Source organism: Peromyscus eremicus, chromosome 2 (assembly GCF_949786415.1).
Source record: "Peromyscus eremicus chromosome 2, PerEre_H2_v1, whole genome shotgun sequence".
NCBI classification, from domain to species: domain Eukaryota; kingdom Metazoa; phylum Chordata; class Mammalia; order Rodentia; family Cricetidae; genus Peromyscus; species Peromyscus eremicus.
In genome coordinates, this window is record NC_081417.1 from 122,330,587 (window position 1) to 122,355,607 (window position 25,021).

Consider the following 25,021-nt stretch of genomic DNA (forward strand, 5'->3'; position numbering starts at 1 on the left):
GCATTTCCCCACCCCATGAGCTTGGTGAGGCTGGCTCATACTTCTCAGGCTGCTCAGAGCTAATGGTGAGTGAAGTCCCGCCCTCCCTACGGCACTTGCTGCTCATGCTGGTTCCCTGGGTTAGGGAGGCTCTCGGCTGGAACTCTAGCTGCAGCTGGGCCGGCCTCTCCATCCACTACACCTGGCTTCTGAGGAAGGCCCTTGCCAGCAAACCATCTCCATACTCTTGTAGCAGAGAGACACCTTAGTCTAGAGGGGTAACTGCCCGCCCTCTGGACAGGCTTTATCTTCCAAGCTTGTATGATTTTATCATGAAGGCCTTCTGTGAACTGCTTCTCAGGCTTCACAGCCTTCCAGAAGTTCCTTAGCACAGAGCTTGGCTGTTTTAGGAGAGCTTGACATAAATCTAGCCATGTTTGCCTTCGAGTAACCAAGACAGACCTCTTTCTCTGCCTCTCTCTTACCTCGGGCTACTCTCCTACTTTACACTTTCTCCTACTTCATAAAGACCCTGGTCCACCACAGGCTCAGCGAAGCTGCTGAAGCTCCATGCCAGTCTCAGGTCCTTGATGAGGCCAGTTCTTCCTGAAGCTTCTGGTGGGCAGTGAAGCGCAACCCTAATTATTCTTAACAATAAAAAACCAGAGTCAGATACTGAGGACAAAAGCTGAAAGATCAGAGAAGCAGAGCAGCCAGCCGCCAGAGATTTCTTAGCTCTACCAATGCTCAGACCAAATGGGTGACCCTGTCTCTATGAACCCTCAGATGGAATGGGCCACAGTCTGGATTAAAGGTGCATGTCACCACTTCCTGGCTTCTATGGTTAACTAGTGGCTAGCTCTGCCCTCTGATCTCTAGGCAAGCTTTATTTGTTAGAACACAAACAAAATATCATACAACAGGGCAGTCTATCAGCCCCAGTCAACTGGACATCGTACACTGCTTCCCTCACACCTCGCTCCCTCAATAGAGCCTGTCCCTCCTCTGTTGTCCTCTGGCCTGATATCCATGGAGACTTCTACTGGTGATGACCAAACATCTCTAATGGTTTGTATGAGCCAGTTCATCATGTGGGAAGAAGAATGAGGAAGTATTAGAAATATAGATGGAGATGGAGAGAAAGACAGAGACACAGGATAGCTTTGGGAGGGCCCTGGGTTAATAACCAGCCGCCTCGAGATTTATTCTAATGAGTTTTTTTATACACTAGCAAGGGGAGAGGCAAAAGACCTCCCCCTTTCAAGATCAAAGCACACCGTACAGCCAAGTGTAATCATGTCTTTGGCCAAATCATCCCATTATGCAGCCCTGCTGGGTAAAGCAAGCTCAGACGTTCTGACTGGAGTAAGGCCTTACTAGGGAGCCTCTGTGGGCCCCCACACATCAGAGATGGGGTCCCTTGTACTGCCTCAGGCCATGCAGCTTGTCTCAAGGACTGATGTGGTTATATTGCTGTTTCTCCGCTTCTGCAGCACTCAGACTGATCTCCATCTGCTCCCACATCACAGCCTCACAAACCAGGCTGCTGGAGATTCTTTCATTGCTTGTTTAAAGCTTTTCCCAATTCTAGCAATTCCAGTGTGGAATAATCTTTCATTATCATGATCTTTCACCCTGGACCACGGTTTAGACCCCTGTCTGCATGCTGGATCCTAGATTTTTCCCTTCTCTGTATCAAAGGTCAGACTTGGGGAGTATCTTTTGTTGCTTCTGGGTCACTCCCCTCCTTATTGTCACCATATTCCTCCCAGGGGTCCAGGTTTGGGGGTTCCAGGAGGGGCTCTGTATTAATAGTCCTCTTCCCCTTTTGGCCCCTTAGCCATAGAAAACATCCAGTCAACACCTCCATTTTCCCATCTGTTTCATCTAGTATTCTTGCTGAATCAGGAATGCTAATGCCAAGGCCATGAGACTCATATCCCTTTCTCATTGTCACCACACACACACACACACACACACACACACACACACACACACACACACACACACACACACGGCCACAGTCTCCCTCTGGGCTGTTCTCACCCTGCCTCAGACAGATCTTTTATTACTCATAGCAGCTGCTTGCTGATACCTCCCCCCCAATGTGTATTCCCAAGGCTTGCAATGTCTGCTCTAGACCTTTGGCAGTCCTCAAAACATCTCCATACATCCAGTGAAGACCGCACTGTCGAGCAGGCACAGTACTTCCTTCATACCGCCTGGAAGAAGCCTGCCATCCTGGGATTTCCCACACTGACAGCTCCTTCCCTGCTGGCCACACCTAGTTACACATCTCACTACTTTTTGCACTGCCCATGTCTGGGCCACAATTCCCACAAAGCCTTATAGGAAAATACCACCATGTCAAAATTTCCCCCACAAATACCCTGTTTTAGTTAGGGTTTCTATTGCTGTGAAGAGACACCATGACCACAGCAACTCTTACCCAGGAAACATTTAATTGAGGTGACGGCTTACAGTTCAGAGGTTCAGTTCATTATCATGGTGGGGAGCACGGCAGTGTGCAGGCAGACATGGGGTTGGCTACATCTTGGACAGAAAGAAACAGGAAGTGGATTGACATTGAGCAAAGCTTAAGCAAAAGAGACCTAAAATCCTGCCCCGACAGTGACCCTCTTTCTTCAACAAGGTCACACTTCCCAATAGAGCTGCACCCTATGAGCTTATGGTGGTCAATTTCATTCAGACCATACACCCCACCCCGATTCCCACGCTCCACTTCATTTGCTTGTCTCATTCCTCATGTCAGGGACACCATCACTCTTCCCAATCTCATCCGCTGTTTTGTCATATCCTGCCGACTATGCCAAGTGTTGCTAAAATGTATTGCCAGGGGGAATGGAAGCCACCCTACCTACCCTTTCTAAGGTCCCAATGACAGATAGAAGCACAGCTCCACCAAAATTCACTCTGAGGAACCAATGAGTTTATTGGGCTTTCTTACAGCACACAGGTGAGGGGTACTTACAGGGGTGGGCACTTCTCCCCTAACCAGCCACCCCTGGAGAGCTTTACCCACCAGCGATCAGAGCTTCCCCGTATCTGCACAGACTGAGCCGCCACCCCCACCCTACCCAAGTCTTCCCTGGCCTAGATAAGCCCCGTCTCAACTTCTGGCCCATCTCCCTGCTACCACATGCCCAGCAGCACTGCTGCCACTGACGCCCCAGTCACCATGATGGGCCATACCCTCTCAAACTGAGGGCCAACACAAATCTTTGCTTAAGTCACTTTTTATCACAACGACAAGAAAAACAACAAATACACCATCCAAGCCCCCATTTTATCATGAGTCTAAGACAAGAAGACAGGCTAGGGAGAGTGACAAAAAACTGTGATAATCTGTATGCACCCAAGGCATTTCCAGAGCAGGCACCTGGACCCAAGCATTGAGTGTGACTTTCAGCCTCACACGATTCAGTGGGAGCACCAGTCTTAGCCAGCCATGCTACAGGAGACTCGGTGTTCAGATGGAGTCAGACACTCCCTAGAGAACAGATGAGACATCACCGCAAACAATACAGAGCACCCATGTGCCAGCAACTTTACCCAAGTTCCAGCCAATCCTTATACGAGTCTCTCACTATAGAAACTAGAAAGAGGACTAGATGAGGGAATGAACGAAAAGTGATGCATGAGGGACCCGTATCAGAATCCAAATCTCAGCTGTACTGAGAACTCAATAGGATGCCACTGGAGATAGCAAGATTATATACAGAAAAAAGACACACACACACACACACACACACACACACACACACACACACACACGGCAAATTTCCCCTCTTTCATGTTATAGCAGCATCCTAACAAATGGGAATAGAAGAAAATCAGTGCTCATTTCCATTTCCCTCGGTGGATATGTTTTCTACTACAAAATATATACATGTGCTGCTACCTAAAGTAATAATCAGCACACAGGCTTCAGCCAATGAAACACAAGCCTATAGAACTGGAATTCCTGGGCTGAAGAGATGGCTCTGAGATTAAGAACATGTACTGTTCTTCCAGAGGACCCAAGTTCAGTTCCTAGCATCCACATCAGACATCATAACCACCTGTGACTCCAGTTCCAAGGGATCCGATGCCTGTGGCCTCTGCAGGTGTCTGCACTCACATGCACATATCCACATGTGGACACACAAACACACAATTAAAAAAATAAAATAAATTCTTTTTAAAAACAAGAACTTCTCTTCTGGCTAGAAAAGAATAAAATAAAATAAAAAAATAAAATTCCACGCCATTCGAAGAGCTTCTACTGCAGCTGGCCTGAAGCAAGCAGCTTAGTCCATGCTTAGGAAGCAGTGATTTCAAACAGGCTGCATCCCAGAGACGGGGCAAGCTTACAAACAGGACCCGTGTCACCCCGAGATCTGGGGCCCCACGGTCACTATGCTACCTGACCATGCTGCTGGAAGGAAAGTTCTTTGCGGGATTAGGAAACAAGGTGGGGATAAAAAAGGAATCGGATCTCCAAGCAACAACTGAGCTTTATTTCTGTTTAAACGATAAATACACGAGTTAGTTTTGAAACCCCATCTCCCGAACAAAGGGCTTTCAGCAGAACCTCTCATTGTCTTCAGCTGGAATCTTCCAGCTCACGCCTGTAGCACCGGCTGTTCCAACACCTCAGGACCAGTTTTGTTAGGCACAAAATAGTACCTACCGGCTACATGGACACCCATGTTCATGATGAGGAAGAATGGAGGCTTTTCACCCACCGAGAAGCTAAGTTTTGATGGCTTTGCCTTCTAAGGTGTCGAACATGTCTTCGAGGCACTTCTGGACACAGTGGAGGAACTCCCGGGCATTGCGTCCTGCGTAGGAGGAGACATTGCAGCCTATCCAGTCGTCATGGACCATGTATGCAATGCCAAAGCCGTCGGGGACCACGGGGGCAAAGCCACCAAGGCTCACTGCTGGGCTGCTGAGAGTGCTCGTGGACAGGATGTTGTGGTTTATCTGCCTGTATGCAGGATCCAGGTAGAGCTCAGGTAGGGTGACCCCTCTGGCTAGTGCCAGATACCGTAGAGCAAACATGTGTCGGTCAAAGCCCTGGCCTGTCAGAGACAAAATGGAAAGACAAAGTCTCGGGATCTCACCAGGGAAGAGGGCGTAAGCAAACCCCCAACCATGGTAGGAACCATTTTCACACAAAAAGTGGGAGAAGGGTCTTTTCCAGCCCAGCATGCATGCCTCCAGCTCACCATGCCTAAAACTCTATTCTCAGCTGTTAACAGATGGGCTAAACATGAGCCTAAGATGAAAGTATGATGCTAAAAACACTGATTTGGTACATGCCTGTAATCCCTGAACTTGGGAAGCTGAGGCAGGAGGATTGCAAGTTCAAGGATGGCATTGACAACATGGTAAAACCATGTATTAAAAACAAACAAAAGGGGCTGGAGAGATGGCTCAGCAGTTAAGAGCATCTGACTGCCCTTCCAGAGGTCCTGAGTTCCATTCCCAGCAACCACACAGTGGCTCACAACCATCTGTAATGAGATCTGGCGCCCTCTTTTGGCCTGCAGCCATACATGCAGGCAGAACACTGTATACATAATAAATAAATAAACTTTAAAAAAACAAAAGGCCATGAATGGTGGCATACACCTTTAATATCCCAACACTCAGAAGCAGGGGCAGGAGGATCTCTCTGAGTTCAAGGCCAGCCTGGTCTACATAGCAGTTCCAGGACAGCCAGGACTGCATAGAGAAACCCTGTCTCCAAACAAACAAGGGCTGGAGAGTTGGCCCAGTGGAGGATTTGTTGCTCTTACGGGTGACCCAGGTTCAATTCTCAGAACCCCCATGGCAGCTCACAACTGCCTGTAACTCCAGTTCTAGGAGATATGATGCTTTCTTCTGACCTCCACAGACATCAGGAATGTACATGGTATACATGCATACACGCAGGCAAAACACTCACACACATAAAATAATAAATCTAAAAAAACTTAAACAAACAAAAGACTGAATTAAGCCATCAGAGTCAAGATGGTGTGAGGAGAGATGAAGAGAACATCGAACTTCCCAACTGGAACAAGGCTCAGTGGGTAAGGCCCGGGCTCATTCCTTAACAACAACAACAACAACAACACACACACACACACACACACACACACACACACACACACACACACACACACGGTTCATTCCTCAACAACATGCATGCACGCAGGTACACAGGGGTAAAACTCAAAGTTCATGTGTAAAAGACTGACTGGGTGGAACGAAGTGGAAAAAGCATCTACCCAGGGTTCTAATCGCAGCCTTGCTGTGTAACACTGGGCAGTGGCTCAGCTCCCTAACTTCAAAATGGAGCCGGAATAACTAGGTGTCTCGGTACCTTTTAGTCCCAGGGCTGTTAGTGCTACGTAACAGGACTGGGCTGTGAGATCCTCTCCAGGTCTTGAATTCTATCACAAAGAGTTGAAGAAAAATGACCCTTCAAATTGTGATGAATGGGCCTGGAGAGATGGCTCAGCAGGTAAGAGCACTGACTGCTCTTCCTGAGGTCCTGTGTTCAATTCCCAGCACCCACAGGGTGGCTCACAACCATCTACATAGGATCTGATGCCCCCTTCTGGCATGCAGTGTACATGCAGATAGAGCATTCATATACACAAAATAAATAAATCTTTAAAAAAAGTTGTGATGAGCTTCTGAGATGACCTATTTACAGAGAGCCAACACTGTAGCTGAGGTGAAGTAGGAGGGGCAGGCTTAGAAATCCTAAACTGCCAAAAATGTGTCCATGACCAATAAGGGGCAGGGAAAAAAATGAAACAACAACAAAACCAACCATTCTCACAGCTGAAAGTGACCTTAAATGGGGAGAAAGTTCCCCAAAGTGCTTAGATTCTGACCCCAGTGGCTGCTCTGGCTGCTGAGACATGGCTAGGGTAGGAGAAAAAACGTTTTGGGTGCAGGGAAGTGGATTAAACCAAGTGATGGGCAGGGATCAGAAGTGGGTGGAATATTACTGAGGCTCTCAGAGGCGACAAGACCCACGGTGTTCTCCTCCCCACCCTGCCTCACCCATCGCTGCCTCCTTGGTCAGCTGGCCATGGTATCTGGAGCACTCAGCCATCATGTGCTGAAGCTCGCCCACACTGTGCTTGGATGGCTCCTTGACAAATGCCTCAGAACACCTCTTCGTAAAGATGGAGGCTGGGCGGATGGTCTCGGTACGGCCGTGCTTGAAGGCTGCGGTGCTGCAGGATTCATAGGTAGCCACTGTCTGGCCGTACTGTCGCAGGAACGCCATCTGGAAGGCCAGCTGGGCCACTGCATCAGGACTCAGCTTCTGTTTCTTCAAGAATTCCTTGCCACCTCTATGGAACTGAATAGAGTCAATGGTGAGGGTTTTCATGGTGGCATCAAACTTTTCCTTAGCAGTGGTGATCCCAGCCTTTAAAGCATCGCTCAGCTTAAAGCTGAGTTTCTGCACAGACACAGAGGAGTCGGTGGCGGCTGGCTGGCTCTGGGGAGTGATGGCAGGGGTCTGGGTGCTGTCTTTGAACACTTCGTTGAAAAACCTAAGCACCGCGACACCATCCCCCCACGCATGCTCAAAGTGGATTGCAGCCGTGCCATCCTTGGCTACGATGAGGTTGAAGGACTTATCGAACCAACGGTTTGTGCCGTCACCATGCAGCATGGAGTGGGACAAGTGGACAACGTCCTTCATCGGGAAGTCATCTAGGCAGAGGCAGAAGACAGCAGAGTCCACTTTCCTCAGGGTTTCCTCGTTGCCACCATGCACCAGCTTCTGTCTGAGCTCTGCCCAGACATCTCGGTTCTCACTGGTCAGATATGCCAGGGGGAACTCGGGCACAGGGCTGCTGTCTGAGAGAATGTACTTTAGATGTGCCTGAATTTCTGAAGGGCTCACAATGTTCCCATCTCGATCAAGGACATCAAAGACATAGAAATTTCCTTTTCTTAGCACCAGGAGGTGTCTGGCCTTGGTATCAGTAAAGAGTTCATCACGATTGAGTTTGGGTAAACGAGTTGAGTTGAAAAGCCGAAAATACTGGGACATATCCAGGGGGTACGCATTGACCAGGTAGGCTCCATACCAGGACAGGGAGGAAGGAACAAAGCGTATGAGTCTCTTGAAGGTGTCCGTGTCACTTTTGGCGGGGTTCAAGTGGAATACTTCTGGCTCAAGAAGGCCAGCCCGAAGTGTCTTCAGAAACCGGACAGCAGAAACAGTCATGTTGGTCGCCCGGGTGAGCTGGCCGTTATACTCAGCCTTCGGGTCCGGATTGAATGCCATGAATGGATTAAAGTTTAAAACAACAGAGTCTCGAGCGGTTAAATACATATCAAACCAGGGACCTGAAAAAGAGAAAACATAAAAGGCTAATGCAATCCCTAAAAATAAAATTTAAGAAAGAAAAGAATTCCAGTTCAGGTGTAGGAAATGATGACATCAATTCAAGAAGGTGATCATATTGGTTGCCCAACAATTCATGCTATATTAGCAGGATCACAGACACGTGGTCTTAGGCATCTGGATTCTGCTACTTTCAATGATGGTCTGAGGTTCCCCCAGGCTGTAACTGTATCAGTTCTTCTCTTTTTACTACTGAGTAATGTTCCATCATCTGGATATAGTACATTTTGTTTATCCATTCATCAGGTAATGGACATCTGGGCTCTTTTCACCACTTAGCTGTGATATTCCCATGAACTTTTATATACAAGTTTTTGTGTGGACATATATTCTCATGTCTTCTTTTATAATTTATTTAAATTTATTTTATGTACATTGATGTGAGGGTTTCAGCTCTCCTGGAACTGGAGTTACAGACAGTTGTGGCTGCCATGTGGGTGCTGGGAATTGAACCCAGGTCCTCTGAAGAGCAGCCAGTGAGCCATCTCTCCAACCTCCTGTTCTCATTAAGGATATACTGAAGCTGCTAATATACTTAATTAATATAATTAATAATTAATATACTTAATGCTCTGTGAAGTCTTTTTTATTTCTTATTTTATTTACTTATTTATTTGAGACAGGTTCTCTTTATGTAGCCCCAGCTGTTCTGTAATTCACTATGTAGACCAGGCTGGCCTTGAATTTACAGGGATCCGCCTGCCTCTGCTTCCTAAGTGCTGAGAGTAAAAGTGTATGCCACCATGCCTGGCTTCTGCTAGGCCTTTTGAGGAATACCCACAAACCCTATGTTGCTGCAAGCTGAAAAAAATATCTGAAGTAGGAATTCAGCTGATTGTGACAAAGCTATACCTGGAGGAGTTAAGAACTCTCCCAGAGGATGAGGCCAAGGCTCAAGGAGTCGCGGTAATATTAGCTTCATTATTTGCCATTTCCTGCTATGGACTTCTCGTGTGCTATTGTGGCTTTTCCATCTTTCATTGGGCACAACTTCCCCTATACAATTCAAGTATTTGTATAATCTCTTCAACCGTGCTAACAACAGACACAGTGGAGACCCCTAATTTCAGGCCTTTCCGTAATTATCGTCATTAGCAGCATCTGGCCAGGACATTCCCCAGACAGACGAAAGTATCTTATCTGAGATACCTCACAGATTCTCTAAGAACAGACTTAAGCATCCAGACTATCTGTTGGAGAAGGCCTGGCGGATGTGCTAATTAAGCTTAACTTTCTCCTTTCCAAAGTCTTATCTCTAGTTTTAGATCTACCTTTAACAATTAACTCAGAACTAAAGGTACATCTAGCTGTGACGGAAGTTGCCTAGCCAAGTTGCCTAGCGACCAAGCACACTTCCCCCACCCCGCCAGAAACAGCAGGAGCAGAGATAGCTTGGAGAGGTAAGGGCCAAAGAGATAAAAGGCAGTTTTACTGATAAGAGATAAGGAAAAAGAGAATGGAAGAACTAGATGGGGAAGAACTAGATTGGAGGGCTAGAAGAGAGAACCAGAAGAACGAGATGGAAGATGAGGAAGAGCCAGGTGGGGAAGAACAAGATGAGAAAGAACAGGATGAGAGAGGAGATGGGAGAGGAGCTAAGATGGAAAAGAACTAGATGGATGAGAACCTACATGGGGCAGAACTAGATGAAGGAATTAAGATAGCACTTAGCAGATAAATGTAGAGTGAACCAAGCAAGAAAGGAGCTAGGCATGAGAGCAGAATAGAAGCTGTAGAGAGAGAACTGACTCAGAAGAATAAAGTGAATGGACTAAAGAATTTCACGTATGTAGATTTATTAGTGAACCCCTCAGATTAATCCGCTGCCAGTAACGTCTCTTCTGGAACTCTGGGTGAAGGCTATTGAGGGGCTGGACCCCAATAGCTTTCTTTACTACATGAAAGCTCCAATTCCCACACCTTCAAAAGCAACTGTTGGCTGGGCAGTGGTGGCTGGCACATGCCTTTAATCCTAGCACTTAGGAGGCAGAGGCAGGTGGAGCTCTGCGCGTTTGAGGCCAGCCTGGTCTACAGAGCTAGTTCTAGGACAGCCAGGGCTACATAGAGAAACCCTGTTTCAAAAAAACAGAAAAACAAAAACCAGGCAAATGTTATCATTACATCCTTGCCAACCACTCTGTAATCCTTCCTCACTCTTGCAGAACACAGGCTTTGTTCTCTCCATCAAGATAAGCTGGGAGACAGACAACTGAGCTCACCGACCTCCCCACCTCACTTCTCCACACTGCACCCAGTGAGGGGTTACTAGAACCACCTTCCTAGGGAATCTGGTCGGACATGACCACTAGAGGCACCCAAGGCAACAGCGGAACCCAGCCACAGAAGAGTACCGTCTAGAACTGACCAGCCCCACCCTCGTCCAGAGACCACCTCCTGCATCTGTAAGACAGGAAGGGAGGACAGATGATGCAGCATGTAAAGAAAGAGGCAAACCAAAGGGAAGTGAACTTGGAGGAGAGAGAGTATGAGAAGAGTAGAAAACTAGCCCGGTGGTGGTGGTGGTGGTGGCAGCGGCAGCGGCGGCGGCGGCGGCGGCGGCGGCGGCGGCGGCGGCGGCGGCGGCGCACGCCTTTAATCCCAGCACTTGGGAGGCAGAGCCAGGCGGATCTCTGTGAGTTCGAGGCCAGCCTGGGCTACAGCGCGAGATCCAGGACAGGCCCCAAAACTACATAGAGAAACCCTGTCTCAAAAAACAAACAAACAAACAAAAAAGTAGAAAACTTTAAAAAATTCTGAAAATAAACTTTAAAAAAGAAACCTTCACCAAGGGCCTGGTAAGGCCACCTGCTGCCAACCTGATGACCTGAGTTGGACCCATGCTGTAGTAGAGAACCAACTCCTACAAGCTGTCCTCTGGTATCTGCATGTGCATGTGCACACACACACAAAGTAAATATTAAAAAAAATTTAAATACTAACCAAAAAGAATTGGTGGAGCAGAGAGGAGAAGTGGAGAGCAGAGACCAGGAATTATAAATTCAACAGAACAGTTGAAAGATAAAATAAATTGGCAAAACAAAAGAATAAGAGATGAAAAATATGAGAGGAATAAGAAAAGGAGAGGACTAGGCTCAGAACATGTACATCCAAATCAGCACAGAAAGAGGGAAAAAATTATAAATAGAAGAGATGAAACACATAAAACAACACATTATCCCCAAACAGAAGAACTTGAGTTTCTGTAAGAGGTTTGAGTTAGTGGCTCAGCAAAGATGAGTAGGAACAGACATACACCAAAGTACATTACACGAGCCAGCGTGGTGGCGCACACCTTTAATCCCAGCACTTGGGAGGCAGAGCCAGGAGGATCTCGGTGAGTTCGAGACCAGCCTGGTCTACAGAGCGAGATCCAGGACAGCCAGGGCTGTTACACAGAGAAACCCTGACTCATATGAAAGAGAAAGAAAGAAAGGAAAGAAGAAAAAAACACTGAAGGATGAGATCATTGTTAAGCAGAGAAAATGAGAAGGTGGTAAAGGAGAAACAACCCCAGTGGACCACATGACTCAGACAACAACAGCATGTATAGGATTGTGTCACTATGAACACTAGATACAGTTGACCAGAACTGTAACTATATTGTGCAAAAGAGGGTATGGGAGCATGTGTGTGTAAAAAGACTGCTAGAGTCTACCCTTTGTTAATGAGATGTCAATTATAAGTACATAATTTAGAGGTATAAGGACCTGAAGAATTAAAGCTGGATGTGGTGATATCCAGTCCTTAGGAGGCAGAGGCAGGGGGATAAGTCCAAGGCCAGCTTGGGTTACATCCTGTGTCAATAAATAAATCAATAGTCAAGTGAAAAGCACAAAATTAGGGAGAGTCAGGCAACTGCTGTTTATCCATCAAGTCTTATAGGACAATTTGATTAAAAAAAATTGTATATACATGTGAGTCTGCATTAGTGTAAGTGTACCACATGTGTGCAGGAACCCCCAAAGGCCAGAAGAATGGGTTGGATCCTCTGGAACTGGAGTTACAAGCAGTTTTGAGCTACCTCACGTGGGTAATGGTAACCAAACCCGGTTTCTCTCCAAGAGCAGTAGGTGCTCTTAACTGCTGAGCCATCTCTCTAGCCTCCCATTTGGTTCTTTAAACTGTATGTACGATAGATAAATTATACACTGTGGGCCAGGAGAATGGCTCAGAGGGTGAATGTGCTTACTGTCAAGCTACAATCTAGATTTGGCCCTAGGAGCCCACATGGTAGGAGGAGAGAACTCACTTCCGTAATCTGGCCTCTCACCTCCACATGCATGCTGGGACACAAGAACCCCCACCAAAAATCAATAAATGTATAATTTTGAAGAAACTATATTACGGTAGGTAGAGTTATAATCCCGGCTACTCGAAGCAGAGACCAATCTGGATTACAAAAGGGAGACCCCCATCTCAAAACCAATAAAACTCTTTTTTTGTTTGTTTGTTTTTTTCTTGGGACAGGGTTTCTCTGTGTAGCCCTGGCTGTCCTGGATCTAGCTCTGTAGATCAGGCTGGCCTTGAATTCATAGAGATCCACTTGCCTCTGCTTCCCCAAGTGCTGGAATTAAAGGTATGCACTACCACCACCCAGCCAATAAAACACTTTACAAAAACCCCTAAATTTTAAAAAACTGTAAGAGCGGGGGTGGATGCCACTAACTCTAGACAGAAGACGAAGAGAACTGAGTTTCATAGACCAGCTGCTCTACCTGAATCACAAAGGAAGTATCTACCAGTAACAAAATGTAAATGAGAACAACACAGACAACCGACTGACCGCCTGACCGAGTTCAGGAAGCAAGACGCAGGCAGGTCGGCTGAAGCATGGTTTGCCTCAGAGTGGCACTGTCCCATCTGGGGACAGGTGGGCCAGTGAAGGGACAGAATGACACTGAAGACAACAGGACTGACTCTCTCATCTTTTCCAGACAGAAGAACCAGTCAAGTTCTGCTTCAACCCTGTGTGCAGCGAAGGCAAGCCACTGGTCTTGGATGCCAGCCCACACCTTCTTAAGCGCAGGGATTCACAGGGCCTCCCTCCATGTACTTCAGGAAGGGGAGAGCTGAGAAGAGCCGCTGGGGAACAATGGAGCCCCGCTATCCTACCTGAGATGTAGCTGGTGTGCTTATTCTGCTTATCCTGAGCAAGCAGGTGCTCATGCAGTTCCTTCCCGATGCCATTTTCAAAACTCTTACAAAATTCCTCTGTTTTCCTGGAATGTTCAAGAACAGAGAGATAAAACCAGGGTGGGGAATACATGGTTTTCAGGTACCTGACCGGCGGGAATTCACACTCTGGGTTCCCAACACACACACACACACACACACACACACACACACACACACACACACACATATCTCAGAACCTGGGAATAAGATCAGGAAATATCTGAAGAACACAAATCAGCCTAAGGAATACACCTCGGGAACTGGGAAGGTCAAAAGTGAAGGACACTAGCTCACTCGAGCACATGGCTATCAGGCCTTGCCCTTCTCCCCCATTCCCCCTGCCTTGCTAAGAAGCATTAGATTACATTTCTTTCTTTTTTTTTAAATTTATTATGTATACTATGTTTTGCCTGCATGTGTCCCTGAAGGCCAGCAGAGGGCACCAGATCTCATTACAGATGGTTGTGAGCCACCTTATGGCTGTTGGGAATTGAACTCAGGACCTCTGACAGAACAGCCAGAGCTCCTAACCTGTGAGCCGTCTCTCCAGCCCTAGATTACATTTCTATTCCCTAATTTAACCTCTTCTTCTGAGGCTGACCACCGGTTATCAAAGTATTATAAGTTCAGCAATCAAAAGCCTCCTTTGGCTCACCTAATTAACATGCCCAATTAAAATTAAACACCACATCCTAACACAGGATTTCCCCTTTCATCTTTATAAATTGCCATTTTCCTATGTGCCAGGCCAGTCTCCTCTCTATCCAGAGGCAGTCCTTTGTTCCTCCAGGGCAAATACCTCTGCCCCCTCTCCCTTGTCCCCTCCCTCATCCTCTATCTCCTGTCTTGGTCTCTTATTCCCTGCTCTTTGTCCCTCTAGGGCAAATAAATCTCCTTGGTGCTAAGAACTTGGCCTCAGGGGTCCTGAGCTGATACTCTTCCTTTCAAAATGTATCCCATAAAGCCACCTGTCCACAAGGAGGCAGTCTGGCATGGAGAAAAGCTTTGAAGTCAGAAGGGACCAAGTTTGAATCCTAGCTCTGCCACATTCAAACTACGTGACTTTGGACAAGTTACCTAATCTCTCCAGGTCTCAGTTTCTACATCTATAAAAGAGAGATGATAACGCCATCTCAAGGATTTAAAAACATAACGTTAAGGACTTAGGACAGAGGAAAGCACCAGGCAGTAACTGGAAGCCAGGGCTTTGTTGCCACATTAAGAGGAACTGTAGGTGACTATTTCAAAGCAGAGGCTAGACTAGGAACCGTTCATCTGTTTCTTTCCCTGCGCAGTGAAGGACTCCGTGACTCTAATGACAATACCAGAATCTGTATAGAAACTTCCCAGTATGGGAAACAGCACCAACTGTACCAGGCTACAGGCTTTGATGCGATCCACATTCTGACAATACCCAATGTTCTCTTCAGAGTCTGTGCTACACTGGTTTCCTAAGAATACTCTAACAAGTACCACGAACACAATACAGCTTAAAACAATAGGATTTTACATTCGTGGTGGAGTACACCTTTGATACCAGCACTCTGGAGGCAGAGGCAGGCAGACCTCAGTGAGTTCAAGGCCAGCCTGGTCTACACAGTGAGTTCAGGACAGCCAGTGCTATGTATCAAGATCTTTACTCAAGCAACAACAAAAAAACAAACACAAAACCCCAAGGTTATTCTCTGGGAGTCCTGGAGGCTAAAAGCACAAAACCAAGGTGTCAGCAAGATGGTGTTCTCTCTGCAGACCATGGAACAGAATGTGTTCCATGCCCTTCTCTTGGCTTCTGGTGTTGGGAACAACCCTCAGTGTTCCTAGCCTGTGGACACAACACTCCGATCTCTACCTGAGCCCTTCATGGCTGTCACTGGCTCTCTTCTTATAAGACATCAGTTGTGTTGGATTAGGGACTTGTCCAATCCCAGAAGAACCTCATCTAAACTAATTACATCTTCAACAACCTCATTTCCACGTAAGGTTACATTCTGAGGTTCTAAAAGGGCATGTTTGGGGCACAGTGTCTAGTCTGGTTAACATCTTCAGAAGCAGGCTCTGGTCTGCCATATAATCTTTTATGGACCTTCCTCCCCAGCACACAGGCCTTTTGAATATGACCAGTACCAGCCAGCCTCACAGATATGCCTTCCAAGATAAAGCGCAAACATGCCACTAGTCTTATAAACCATGCTGGTGAGTCTAGTTAGAGGGCTCTCACCCCAGCTTGATTAGTCCTTTGTGAATGAAGACCCAGTTCCTGAACTTGCACATAGATACACCAGTTCTAGGTTCTGCAGGCCTTGTCAGGCCACAGACTGCCCTTGAAGTCTGGTCTGTGACCACTACTTGCTAGCCTCCCTTGACCCCTGCCTGCTAGCAATGCTTTCCAGGATTCTCAGTGTTTACCTGAACTGGCTGTCATCCAGGAGAGGCTTCTGTGCACTGAGGTATCGCCTCATGGTGTCTTCAAGTTTGGGGATGGGCAGCCTGCGGGGAGAGCAAGGTCAGTGTGAGGCTCACAGTATGGGAAGACACCAAGAAGCTTTACAAGTCAAACTGGTAAACCAACTACTGGGTAATTCATCCCCCTAAAAACAAACAAACAAAAGGAAAAGCCAGTAACAAGTCAGAACTGATGGACGGGCTTGGACATAGGTCAGTGGTAGAGCACTTCCTAGCATGCATGAGGTCCTAGGTTGATTCCTTGCTCTACAGTAAAAAAAAAAAAAAAAAAAAAAAAAAAAAAAAAAAAAAAAAAAAAAAAAAAAAAAGAGTAATAACAATCAGAACTGATGAATTACTGTTGCATCAACTGTTAAGTCTATTCTAAGTAAAATTATTATAAAATTTTTTTTTTTTTTTTTTTTTTTTGGTTTTTCGAGACAGGGTTTCTCTGTGTAGCTTTGCACCTTTCCTGGGACTCACTTGGTAGCCCAGGCTGGCCTCGAACTCACAGAGATCCGCCTGAATATTTTAATGATAATAATAGATTCAAAACGGGAAAACAGGTTACCCCAAGCATTCTTGTTTCCTGGCTACAGCTACAGTAACTGTTAACACTGTACAGCACTAAGTCCTACCCTTTGACTGAACATACATTCCTACCACCCAGGACGCAAAGAAAAAAAGCTTTATTTGTAAGACATTCTTGTGCATTTTACAAAAGAGAATCACATAAGAGTGAAACAAAGCTGAGCGTGGTGGGGCATGCTTTTAATCCCAGTACCTGGGAGGCAGAGGCAGGCCTTTGAGTTCAAGGCCAGTCTGGTCTATATAGAGCATTCCAGGACAGCCAAGGTGACAGAGAGAATCCCTGTCTCAGCTCAATATGGAGGCTACAAATGAAAGATAGAAACTGACCACCAGGCGATGGGCAGCACGAGCATCCGATCAGGAGTCACCGGGCAGCCCCATGTGCTCAGACACCAGCAGGGGCCCCACTGCGGACTGACTCCAGCAGTGGATTTCTCACTGGTGGCCATGATGGTGAGCACACTGGTCCAATAGGGAAATGAACAGCAGACAGCATGGCTCTTCTCTGCCATTTCAATAGTTTTACTGAAAAGTACACACCCTGGTATTGACACAATAACAGCTTACTTTTCTTCTACCATGATGAAATTAACAGTTATATGCAAAATACTGAACTGTATCGGTCATTCAGGAAAACTGACCCATTATCCCACAAAGCATAGCTCGGTTTATGATATACTATATTGTATCCATTTATTTTTGAATGCATGTTTATCTGCAACTTGATGATAAAAATAAGTACAAATTATTTATAGCCATTATGAACTTATATACTCCAAGTAACCAACCATTCAGGACACTTAAGGCCCATTGACTTATACAGGAAGTTCCAAATACTACCTCAGAAACCTCATAATTATAAATTTTATTACTTATATTTCTTAGGCTTTAACACCAAGGGGATTAAGGAAAGTTTTTCCTTCTTTTTAAGGAAAACCCTAAATCAGAAATGGCAACCATTTGTTAAAAACAACTCAATAAAAACTTCTCACCTAGCAGTGGTGGCGCATGCCTTTAATCCCAGTACTCAGGAGGCAGAGCCAGGCAGATCTCTGTGAGTTTGAGGCCAGCCTGGTCTACAGAGCAAGATCCAGGACAGACACCAAAACAATACAGAGAAAACTTGTCTTGAAAAAACCAAAAAAAAAAATAAAATAAAAACTTCTCAATGATCAATTCTGGCCTGACTAAACTTTCTTCAGTGAAATAAGGACATTTTCAGAGTAATGACTTTGTTTTGAGTTACTAATTGCATAATTCAGGGGTTTTCTGTAGGGGAGGAGAGGCTTGTTTGGACTCACCCCAGGAGAGCTCCTGGGACAGACCCCAGTTGTAGCACCTGCTGGGTTCTGCGCTGTATAAACACTCCGGCCAGTTTCCGGCCAGTTTCCAGCCGGCATCCAGCCGGCAGCAGGATGTCAATGAGTATGAATCCACGAAGATCTTAGAGAGGAGGCCTTTTCTACTCGTAATTCTTCCTGTAGAATTTCTTCTCTGATCACTACTAGTACATGGGCCAACACAGGGAAGGCTTTCGATAAACTTACGTTGGATGAATTAGCTTACTACTTTCTCTCCTACCCAGCCTTAGTCTGTTCTAGGCTGTTACAACAATACAAGATGACATCATTTACAAATAGAAACTTCTCATGCTCTGGAGGCTGGGGAGTCTGAGAAGGCTAAACTTTTCTTATTATTTAGAGTCAGGGTCTCACCATGTAGCTCTAGGTGGCCTAGAACCCACAGAGATCCACCTACCTCTGCCTCCCAAGTGCTGAGATTAAAGGTGTGGGCCACCTCACCTGGCAGAAAGCTAGACTCTTGAAGGCCATCTTGCTACCACAACATGACAGAGGTAGTAGCACATGGGCCACGGAAGGCCGAACTTGCTTCGTTGTTGTTTGGGGGACAAGGTCATGCTATAAAACCCAGGTTAGCCTAGAACTCATGACAATCCTCCTGCCTCAGCCTCCCAAGTGCTGAGGTTACAGAGGTGAGTCACTATGCCAGTTCAAATGCTATTGTAACAATTACTCTCTCAATATTAGCCTGCTCCCAGGAAGAAGAGCCCACTCTCCCGGTTTTTCCTCTATTAAATTCAGTGGCAGGAGCCAGCAAGAGAGCTCAGGGAGTAAAGGCATTCATCACCAAGCCCAATGACGTGAGTTGGATCCCCATGGACCCACATGGTGAAAGAGAACCTGCAATTTGTCCTCTGACCTCCACACATCCACCACAGCACAGGAATGCCCATACAACACATGCGTGCACTTGGATACACACACACACACACACACACACACACACACACACACACAAGTATTTCTATTTTTTCAGTTTAGTGGCAGTTCTTACTTTCTTACTGATTTTTCTCCTCACCAGACTGTGAGACCATTAATGGGTGCCTGAAATTGTCATCACATAAAAGAACGGTTAGAATCCCTCTCCTTAGCCCACGGGTTCTTACACCGTCATCTGTTTCTTCCCTCCTCTCCCCTCACCCTAAACATCCGAGTCTCCTCAGGACTGTCTATGTTCTAACAGTTGATTACTCTAATTGGACCATTTCAACCTTTCCAGATTCCTCCAAGCAGGAAACAGGGGTGGAACTGGAGCAGCATGATCCTGACAACTGTGTTTATTCTCGTTAGAGACAGTATGGCAGGCTGGAAAGTGTACGGATGTTGACATCTGACAACCCGGAGTTCAAACATTAAGTCTCCCTCCAGAAGGAAGGTCAAGGGTTAAAGTGGTGTCAGGCAGGATGGGAGGTGTCAAATTAATGACAGGGTTTGATGGGAAAGGATGGGGAAATGAATTTGACAGTGGTGATGGGTGGACAATGCTATGAACATGCTAAAAATTATACACGTGAAAACAGTGAATTCTGGGATGGCAAGATGGCTCAATAAGTAAAGTGCTTGCTTAACAAGCTTGAGGACCAGAGTTTGAGCCCCCAGAACCCACTTAAAAAAAAAAAAGAAGAAGAAGAAGCCAGGTGTGGCAGCCTAGGTGTAATTCCAGCACTAGATGTAGCTGGAGACCGGATGCTTGGGGTAGCAGACCAGCCAGCCTAGACTATTATCTCATATAGTGATTGTTTTTAATTGTCTGTCAATTGACACATTCTACAATCACAAGAGAGTAATTTCAGTGGGGATTGTCTGAGTTGGGCTGGCCTGCAGATACACCTGTGAGGAATTTTCTTAGTTGGGTTAAGAGGTGGGAAGACCCACCCTGAATGTGGGCTTATGGCCTCCTGGTCAGACCTTAGGTGACCCAGTGAAAACCAGTGAGACAGGAGTCTTGGAATTCCTAGCAATGGGCAATCTTCACTAGCTGTGGTCACCAAGAGATGTGGATGTGAGCTCTGTCTCATGTGCTGGCTCCCTTTCTACAACCATGAGGAGAAAACCTGCTTGAGAATGAAGTCACACAAATGAAGAGGTCAGCAGGAAGGCAAAACAGCATCCATGTGGATTCTGGCAGCCTGTGTGAGCTCATAGATCTCAAGTTACTTGAGCCAGTTTAACTGACTTTCTGCAACATGTACAAAAACCCTTACTATAACAATCTTCTTTTTATAGAGTGTTCACCAACCTTTCTTTCAGTAACAAGGTCAAGACAGAGAGCACCTGGTCTCTATGTATCACCCTGGTTTCCTCCACATTGCTCAGAAACCCCAGAAGTGGCTGCCAGGATACAGCAGTTCCTTTGGCTCCTTTGTGTGACTCACCAGGCCTCAAAAGAGGTAGAGCCAGCGTCTGGAGAGACACTCACAGCAATTTCATCTTAACCGCGTGTTTTTCTGTTCCACCCTAGCCCCGTCTAATAGTCGTTACTAGTTGCCCTAATAAAGGAGAAGGAAAAATGCTAAGCAGATTTACCTCCTGTGTAAGGTACTGAGTCACCTGCTCTCATATCCAGTCTGCCTCCCAACAGCAGGGACTTTGGCATTCTTCCTGCAAGAAGACAGCTAAAATGCCTTCCCTGTCTCCAGGACCTAGTTAGAATTGGGATAGTGGTATAGTGTTCACAAGAGTCATTTGGGAATAAAGTTATTCTGGAAGTCAAGAAGACTGATGCTGTGGAATAATCCTCTTGTACACTGTAAAGATTTGAATCACTTGAGTTGGTTTAATAAAATGCTGATTGGCCAGTAACCAGACAGAAGTATAGGCAGGGTGACCAAACTAAGGATGATGGGAAGGAGAAGGGCAGAGTCAGAGAGTTGCCAGAAAATGCAGAGAAGCAAGATGAGAATGCTGTACTGAGAAAAGGTACCAAGCCACGTGGCTAAACATAGATAAGAATTATGGGTTAATTTAAGTGTAAGAGTTAGCTAGTAACAAGCCTGAGCTATTGGCCAAGCATTTGTAATTGATATTCAGCCTCTGAGTCGGTTATTTGGGACCAAGCAGTCGGGACAGGAAATGTCTGTTTACAGACTGGCCTGAAAGACATGCCTTTGGGGCTCACAAATTAGTTTCTACCTATTATCCTAGTGGCCTGGTAAACGCTGCCTCTCTGCTCATTCTGTTTTGAACACGTGCTATCACTGGAGGTGGTTAAAAGAAAAGCAACAGAAAACTGGCATTTATTATGGATCCACTGTAGATCAACTACGACTCCCCATGAGGTCCCTCCCTGCTAAACATTCCGGCCCAATCCCAACAAAGTCTGAGTGGTGAAGCTTTGTGCTAACACCTGCTGCAAAGCTCTCACCCTCTGTGTACAACACAGTTTGAACGCCTTCTCCTGGTGTGCAGCTCTGCCCCTCCTCTCACCTGGTGAATGTCAGATTCCAGCTCAGGGTCACCTCTTCTGTAAGGCTTCCCTCACTTATGTAGACACTGTTGCTCACACAAGGCAAAAGTCCTCTCCTAGTACACTTTAGACATGCAACAGATGTCTGATTACCAGTTACAGTGCTTGTGGGTGCCTACCGAGTGCCAACTCTGCCAAACCCTGCACAAGGGCTTTGTTCGGGTGTGTTTAATGCTAATTACTCCCTCTGGATCTGGAGTTACAGGCAGTTGGGAGCTGCTGGATGTGGGTGCTAGGCGGTGAACTTGGGCCCTCTGGAAGAGTAGCAATCACTCTTAACCACTGAGACGTTTCTCTAGACCCCAGTTATAGACATCTTAGCATATACAGGAACAACAAAACCCACAACTTAAAAAACAAAACAAGCAAATGATTCCTACTAGTAAGCGTCCCAGGCCAATGTGGCTAAAGGAAGCAGTGATAAGAGGAACAGATTAGGGAGTGGCGATGATTTTTCCTCATCCCAGGCATCTTATCTCAAGTACCTCTAATAGTCCACAGAACTGTGTGTTGCCATTCACCTCACAGATGACTGTAGCTCTTTAAATGTGCAAAACTATAGCTCTAGTGGCAGATACTGAAACAGTTCTACTGAACACCAAGGTCAGGGCTCCTTGCCCAGTGTGACATCAACATGAGTGTCCAAGAGAATATATTTTACTAGCCCAGAACTGCTGACACAGAAAGTATCTCATCTAACTCCCATTCTAGATGATGCACCGGGAAATTTGGCTGCTCCATGGGGGGAGTACAGTAGTAATGCATTTGTTGTTTTTTTGGGGGGAGGGGGGAGTGGTTTTTTTGCTTTCAAGACAGGGTCTCACTATGTACCCCTGGCTGTCCTGGAACTCATTATATAGAACAGGCTGGCCTTGAACTCAGCCTGCCTCCACCTTCTGAGTGCTAGGATTGAAGGCACTGGCCACTACACCTGACTAGTAACACTGTTTCTACTTCCAGATCTTACAGCTGTTTGTGCTGTGGAGGGGACTAAATTATCTTGAATATTCTTACAGGTTCCCAATTCTAAACTGCCAACAGTCCATCTGATCTTAAACCTGGGTGAGGCTGAGGCCTGCCTCCAAGTCAGAACCATCTGACTCAGCAAATATAAACAGGCCTTCCCAAGTCCTCACCTTTCCCCTACATACTGGCGCAGCTCACACGGGCTGTCAGGAGCGGCTAGGTTACACCCTCTCCCCCATAATTACAAAGACCCTTTTTCTTTCCCCCATCCTCCTGCTGAATTCGGATAACCTCACTGCAGTTTACCTCACATGTCTGCACACTCACGTTCTTGCTGAGAAGGCAGGGTGGACAGATGACACGGGGTTAAATAACTGCTGGACGTGGAGGAAAACACAAACCCCACGGCTGGGAATAGTACCTTGGTACAATGTCTGTCTTTTCCTGGATGGAGCAGGAAGCCCTGACCTCCAGCTCCTGGACCGGAGGATCCCTGGAGGCTGGACCAGAAGGATAGTGAGAAGGGATTCTGAGACAGGTTTAGAGTTTGGTTTGGGAAATAAACAGTGAGCCCTAGGCTTGGCTTAGAGTGAAGGTAATTTCTATTACTGGAGTAGATCTGGCAACCCAGATCAAAGCTGAGAGATCAAAGAGGAAACTAGACACCAGATTTAGGGAAGTACTGGCTCTAGGGGAGAGGGACATTTATTAGGGCTGTTTTGATAGGTCAGATAGTCTGGGTGAGGTGCTGGGGGCCACCCGAAGGGGTGCTGAGGAAGGTTTGGTGGGGATAAAAAGTTTCCAGGTTAGGACTGATCTTAGAAGTTAAGATGGGGAGTGGAAATTGATAAAGGTGTGCTTGCAGCAACTGATGAGGCACTAACAGAGCAGGATACTGGAAGAGGAGTGGGCTGGGAGGTCTCAGCAAGTGGCAAAGAAAGTGAATAGTGGAAACTGACCTGAGGATGACCAGTGTTAGCAATTGGCTACCCGAGTTGGAATGTGGTTAAGTGTGAGAGGCTCAGGATAGCTGTCCGAAAGATCAATGGACAGGGAGTTTGTAGATGAAACTTGTAGACGGGAGGATTGCGGAGAGGACCTTAAGGTTTCTGAGTCTTCGGAGACAGGGAATTCTCAAAGCCTCCGACCTTCCAAACCCGGGAACGTGGCTGCCTATAGGGCGGGAGGTCGCGGGATGGGGGGACCACAGGGAGATCAGTGCAAGTCCTAAGTGCCAGGAGGCTGGGCTCACCTGGGCAGGCTATCCTGGTAGTGCATGGTGGGCACGATGCTGTGCTGTAGGTACTCGTTGGGCCCGGAGCTGGCACTTATGGGCCGACTAGAGGCTCCCAAAACATGCGCGGGGCCCCGGGGCCAGGCGCGCAGCAGCAGGCGCGGCATCATCGTCCCGGGCGGCAACGGCGGCTCGGGAACGCGGCGGCTGAGGGAGTTCCCAAGCAAGAAGGCCGCTGCCCTCAAGGCCGGGGACACCGTGTCAGGGACTTAACGTCCAGTTCATCTCGGCCCACAAGGGCACTTCCGGGCACAGACAGGAGGCGGCCCCGCCCACACTCGGCCCTCTCCCAGAACCCGCCCACACTGTGGCCACGCCCACGAGCGAGCCACGCCCACCGTAGCCAGAAGCGGTCTGTAGACAGTAAGTCGGGCTTTCTGTCCCGGGGCAACTGGGAATACATTCTGAAGCAGTCCTCCTTTCCTTTCACAGAACTAGATAGAAATCAGAGCCAGAGAAAAGAAACGCTGAAACCTGGCATCTGTCGAGGCTTGGTCTCCAGAGACCGAGAACATTTCAAACTTCTATGTCTTCTAAGGAAAGAACACGATCAACGTTCTCCCCACGGTTCTAGATTTACCGAACAATAGGCATACTTATTTCACCAATATAATTTGGTAGGCAAAATGCTTCGCTCATACTAGGTCCACGTGGCGTTCGTTCCCCAAGCTTGAAGTCTTCAAAGCGAGTGGCTTCGGAATTCTGCTCAACTGTCCTGCCCGCTCCGCTGGACAGTGTTTTAGAAACTATATAGCCGGGCATTGGGAGTACCTGCCTGTAGTCTGCAGGAACGGCAGTGGCAGAAAATTAAGAGTTCAAGGCTACGTTCAGCTACATTGCGAGTTTGAAGCCATCCTGGGCTACATGAGACCCTGTCTCAAAACAAACGGAAGGGAGGAAAAAGAATGTACAGGAACCAGAAATAAGCATCCTTTTTTAGCTCGAATTTTTCAAAGAAAAAAAAAAAAAACCAGGCTCCCTACCAAGAGGAAACCCTTGTCCTCTGGCTCTGAGTGTCTTCTAGGCTCAGTCTGCCATAGGAGAGGGTCCTGAAATTTTCAACTCTGCCTGGAAAATTCCTCAATTTGAGCATCCCTCATCCATCACTAAACCACCTCAGACAAGCAACATACATCCCACTCCCTGGTCTCTGTCTCATCTGTAACTGAAGAATTAATAGGTTCTGCTACCATTTATTTTACAGGAAAAAAGAGAGGGCAAGGTAGCAGAAGACACAGAATTATTCCAACTTGAAGCACAACAGAATTCCATTCTGGGAATACAACCTTCATTTAGCTCTAGTTCTCTGTCAGGAC

General features: G+C 46.7%; 1 protein-coding gene across 1 annotated transcript; it reads right to left on the minus strand.

The window, feature by feature from the left end:
* Positions 1-4,478: 4,478 nt before the first annotated feature.
* Positions 4,479-24,248, minus strand: Cpt2 (carnitine palmitoyltransferase 2). Its single transcript, XM_059254663.1, has 5 exons — positions 23,664-24,248; positions 15,992-16,072; positions 13,523-13,629; positions 7,048-8,352; positions 4,479-5,066 (listed from the first exon to the last, which is right to left on the minus strand). Exons 1-5 carry the CDS (start codon positions 23,813-23,815, stop codon positions 4,735-4,737), a joined length of 1,977 nt encoding a protein of 658 aa, XP_059110646.1. The 5' UTR covers positions 23,816-24,248; the 3' UTR covers positions 4,479-4,734.
* Positions 24,249-25,021: the final 773 nt, after the last annotated feature.